This window comes from Nelusetta ayraudi, unplaced genomic scaffold (assembly GCF_046127955.1).
Source record: "Nelusetta ayraudi isolate G7.1 ecotype Tasmania unplaced genomic scaffold, CSIRO-AGI_Nayr_v1 ptg000042l, whole genome shotgun sequence".
NCBI classification, from domain to species: domain Eukaryota; kingdom Metazoa; phylum Chordata; class Actinopteri; order Tetraodontiformes; family Monacanthidae; genus Nelusetta; species Nelusetta ayraudi.
Genome location: NW_027466092.1, coordinates 22,492,501 through 22,497,701, shown reverse-complemented (window position 1 = coordinate 22,497,701; position 5,201 = coordinate 22,492,501). Strand labels below are relative to the sequence as shown.

General features: G+C 35.9%; 1 protein-coding gene across 2 annotated transcripts in view; it reads left to right on the top strand.

The window, feature by feature from the left end:
* The first annotated feature begins 3,895 nt into the window (after positions 1–3,895).
* Positions 3,896–5,201, top strand: part of mfsd8 (major facilitator superfamily domain containing 8) — a 4,066-nt gene continuing 2,760 nt past the window's right edge. Inside the window, exons 1-5 of one of the 2 annotated variants that reach the window (XM_076035473.1) lie at positions 3,896–4,050; positions 4,259–4,322; positions 4,626–4,708; positions 4,856–4,899; positions 5,095–5,201. The exon at positions 5,095–5,201 is cut by the window's right edge and continues 134 nt beyond it. In XM_076035473.1, the coding sequence (XP_075891588.1) occupies positions 4,264–4,322; positions 4,626–4,708; positions 4,856–4,899; positions 5,095–5,201 (293 nt within the window). In that variant the 5' untranslated portion in view covers positions 3,896–4,050; positions 4,259–4,263. The remainder of the gene's footprint in view (positions 4,051–4,258; positions 4,323–4,625; positions 4,709–4,855; positions 4,900–5,094) is intronic. The other variant, XM_076035474.1, reaches the window with a different exon arrangement.

The window sequence follows — 5,201 nt, the reverse complement described above, 5'->3', positions numbered from 1 at the left end:
GGCAACCAGACTCCTTTAATGAGAGCTATGGATGGAAAATGAGACTTAAGTGTAAGATGTGCAACTATCGCACACAGCTGAGGTCACATGGGCTTTCGTCTGAGCTCATGGTAAACTGTCTCAAATGCAAGTCCCTCCCAGCAAAGAACAACAAAAAGGCAAGAAGAGGTGAGGCAAATTACTACCCACAGCACAGCATTTAGCCTCCAGAAACCCTAGAGCAAGAAAGGACGTCACTTCTGACAGAAGTAAAGAAGAGAAACAATAAAAAAAAACAGTGCAGGAGAAGATGGCCAGGACCTTTGTGCTCAGGAGACAAGAGGTTGTGGATCAGAAGCCTTCCATTGAGAACCTCATGGAAAGATGGCCGGCTCTATTCCAGATCGATGAGGTATACCTTTCTTAACTTTTAAACTCATTCCTTAAAGGCAAAATTTATTGTGTGCAATTTGTATTATAACTAACATCTTTTTTTTAGAAAAAAAAATCAGTGTTTTGTGAAGACGACAGATTAAAAGTATTTTCCACTAAAAAATGTGTACTGCTTCCTCATGTACAGGTCAATGCCGAGTTTCTGCGCATTGCTGCAGTTCCCTTATTGACAAGATTTCTGGCCCAGCTGGACAAGTACTCCTTGCAGCTGCTGAAGATTATTCGAAAAAAAGGAGGGGCAACCAAAGCCGAAACTGCCACAATCCTGGAGTTTCTTGTCATAATTTGGCAAATGCAGTGTCTTTTTAAACTGTTGTAAGGAAGTGTGCGTGCGTGCACGTGTGTGTGTTTCAAGCCAAAGGATGTGTGGTGCTATCCTAAGCCATCCTTGCCTTGCTGCAACCTTTTCCCTTGGTCGTGAGCCACTGTTGACCAGAGCCAATGCCAGCCCACAAACTGTCAAGATCTTTTTACAATACCTTAATTCTAGCTAAATCCACATTCACAGCACCATTTAGTTCTAAGGCCAAGACGAGAAGAAGAGAACATGTCAATGACCACTGGCAGGTCTTGGGAGAGGGCTGTAAAAGGAAAGATTTGCCTGAACAGACAAAGATCTATCCAGTCTTCCCTCTTTTAAGAGAGACTGTCAGTGGTCTCTGACTTGCTCAGCTTTCTTTCATTTTTTTAAGCTTGCTTATCCTCTATATTGCATAATAACCCTTTTTCGTGTCTTTGCAGGATGCCAGTACAGATACCAGAAGGGAGTGTGTCCTTAAAGCTCTCATAATTTACCTGGGAGAACGTGTCGAAAACCTGATAAAAGAATATATGGTATGTCCAGATTAGTTCTGTCTCCCCAAGAGAAGGTGCAACTTTAGTAATCCTGGGGAAGCTTGATGATGATTTATCAGGTGTGCCTGACGCAGTTTCTCACTGATACATGTTGCCCTATATTTTACCTTAGATGTCCGAGAAAGATCAAGCTGAGCAAGATATGGAAAAAACCACGATGGCCATCTTCGTCTTGAGAGAGAACTCAAGCCTTCTAGAACAGCCCAAAGAGATTGGAGTCATCGTTGATGGTGTGAAAGTCCTCACTGAGTTGCCTTCAGTGGCAGCTGGAATGGCAATGCTCCTTGGATGCTGTTATGATCTTAACATGGAATATCCACAGGGGTTCAGATTCACTTTTGAGGCACTTTAGAAGATCTTGATGGAGCTTGACTCCAACAAGATGAGCCCAAAGATTCGCAAACTGAATAGTGAACTTCACACTGCACAGTAAAATGTTTAGCAAGTGTATGTGTGACATGCACACAGTGTTTGTATGTAGCCACAAGTTATTAGCCAGCACTTTATGAGACGGAGAACCTCAGCTGCACTTTGTTGCACCTAGCTTCAGGTGCTTGTTTAAGGCTAGGTTAGATTTTTTTGCTTTGAGTGAGTGTTTAGTGTATTGAGTAAATGTTTTGTTGTTTGGGTCAGCACTATTCGCAGGAATTTAATTTTTAATTTTATTTCATTTCATGTAACAACTCTTTAGTTTAGATAATTATGAAAAAATATACACTTTTTTTTTTTTAGCCAGGAAACATTTTATTTTTATTTTTTATTTTTTTTTATTTTACTTTTAGTTTGATTAAGCCTGCCTGCCATGTGTTTGTTTGCCCTGTTTCATTTTGTTTTCAGTTATTTTAATGTAAAATGTCTTGCTTGTGGTTTAGGCATATGGTAAAGAGGAGTAAATTAGGAATGCATTTAAAGTAACCTGTTGACTATAAGTTTCTTTTTTTAGAATTTAAAAGAAAAAAGTGAATTGTTTTAGAATATAAAGTCAAATAAAATGTAAAAAATATAGTTTGGTTATATAAAAATAAATAAACTGGTGTCAATGCAAACATATTTCTTTATTTAAAATTTAAAATATTAGGTTGGTTCAATTTCAATATATTAATTTGGTTCAGTAACTAAAATATTAAGAAAATAATTTTAATCAATGTAAAAAATAGGGGTTAAGTCAAGTGCATTATTATTGTTTACATCAACATAAGATATTCAGATTGTGCCAAGTGTCTCAATTTGGATTCAATGAAATCAAAAATTTTAGATGTGATATCTGGACATCATTTTTTTTTTAATTTTAGCCAAATTATATTTTTTCCAGTGTATATATACATATATATATGTATATATATGTATAAAGTGTCTTTTTTAGAATTTATAAGAAATAAATGCTAATTATTTTGGAATATAAAGTCAAATAAAATTTAAAAAATATATATATAGTTTGGTTATATGCAAATGAATTAACTGTTGTCAATGCAAACGTATTAATTTATTCAAAAGTAAATATATTAGGTTGGTTCAGTAACTGAAATATTAAGAAAATAATAAGGATCAGGGTAAAAAATAAAGGTTAAGTCAAGTGCATTGTTATTGTTTACATCAATAAAATATTCAAGTTGTAGCAAGTGTCTCAATACAGATTATCTGAAATCAAAAATCTTAGATGAGATATCTGGACATAATATTTTTTTTTTAGCTGGGTTATTTTTATCTCAGTGTATTAGGAAAATTTACACACACAGAATACATAAAAAAAATACATATATATATATATATATATATATATATATATATATATATATGTATATATATATATGTATATATATGTATATATATATATATATATATATATATATATATATATATATATATATATATATATATATATATATATATATATATATATATATATATATATATATATATATGTATATACACATATGTGATCATTTATGTACAGAAAGTATTTGGTCATACATTTTTTGTAATTCATAGTCCAATAATCCAATATTTCCAACAGACAAAAATTCAATGCGTCACACATTATGTGGTTCAGACACAGCTGCCTGTGATTATACACTAGGCCAGGAGGTGGTTTCGTGTGCACATGAAGCTTAGATAGATATATAGATAGTTAGACAGATGAATAGACAGTTAGATAGATGGATGGATGCAAGATGGAAAATTTTGGGAGGGCAATTATGGATAGGAACATATGTTTTGGGGCAGACCAGTCATGAAAATATATGTGAGCTTAGATAGATAGATATAACATTATCTATCTCTCTATGTATCTATTTATCTATCTATCTATCTATCTATCTCTCTATCTATCGTTTGTAGTTTGTCCTAATAGAGTTGCTGTATGCGACGTCGTCGACGCCGAACCCCCGGACAGCGCTAAGCCAATGACAGTTTGCAACGTCATTGAAATTGCCGGAAATGGCGGACCCCGGACACATTCCATAGCCCCGGACAGATTCTGTACCTACACCGGAAAAAAGTAAAGAGAGAAGCAGATGACTGTTGGACCTGTGACCTCGTCTCCTGTCCCGTTTATTGTTTTCTTACACCCACATAATATAGGCGAACGAAGAACGTACGGCTATATTATTTTGAAAACTACCGCCGGAAGTTACGCTTGATGAAAGCGACTGTTGGCCGTCAATAATAGAGTACTTCGGACTTTCTTAATGCGTACTGATATTATTTATTAATAATATTATCATTATTATCATTACTACTACATTTCACGCGATTGGAAGTCTGGTATGTATGATTTATAAGACGTCACGATAGTTTCTTGATGCTGCTACTTTAGCTACCTAGCACTTTGTAGTTTGTTTTGTTTTGTTTTTGTTTTTTAAGAGTTGTTGCTACCATTAGCATTGCAGTTCAATGACCCGGGGCTACAAGGCTACGTATGAGTAGGACTGACTGAATATCCTAAATGTTTTTTTTTCTTTTTTTTTAATAGCAAATATGTCTCAGTTTGTTGACTCCGAAGAGACGACTCCATTACTCCGCGATGATGCAAGTCGGTAAGTGCAGAGTTCAGCTACCATTAACATAATATCCCCGTAACCTCATTCATGGAGTGTATGCACTGAACGTTGCTTACTTTGTTCTCTCTCTCTCTCTCTCTCTCCCTCTCTCTCTCTCTCTCTCTCTCACTCTCTCTCTCTCTCTCTCTCTCTCTCTCTCTCTCTCTCTCTCTCTCTCTCTCTCTCACTCACACACTGGGGGGCAAATAATGCTGTTTGAAAGTAACAATTTGTTATATTTATTTAACGTGTGTTAACTATCTCAAACTGGTTGTCCTTTGTGTTTTCGCTGTCACATAGTGAGGACGTCGAGGATGGGGATTACTGCAGTCGGTGGAGGTCCATCCGTGTCATGTATTTTACCATGTTTCTCAGCAGTGTTGGTGAGACTGCCCAGCATTGCAACATGATAGTATTTCATAGAAAAGAGTTATGCCACATATTGTTCCCATATGTAATCTGTTGTCTTTTTTTCTTTTCGTGAGTTCAGAGTCCCAAAACAGCAGAAGTTTAAGTGTTTTTTCTTATAGGGTTCACAATTGTCATCACATCACTGTGGCCATATTTGGAAAAGGTTTGGTTTAACTGACTTCCATATTTTTTTTCCCATGCATGTTTATCATGAAGTAAATGCATACATTGGTTCTAACATGCTAGCATTCCCCCCCCCCCTCCTTTTTTTATTTGCATTTTCGCAATGAAATCAAAACTGCAGACAAATTAAAACTGCATATTATCCGGTCTACAGTTACATGTTTGTGTGCCACAGATTGATGACAGTGCTAATGCTACGTTCCTGGGCTGGATCGTGGCAGCCTACAGTCTTGGGCAAATGGTGGCTTCTCCAATTTTTGGCCTCTGGTCCAACCATCGACC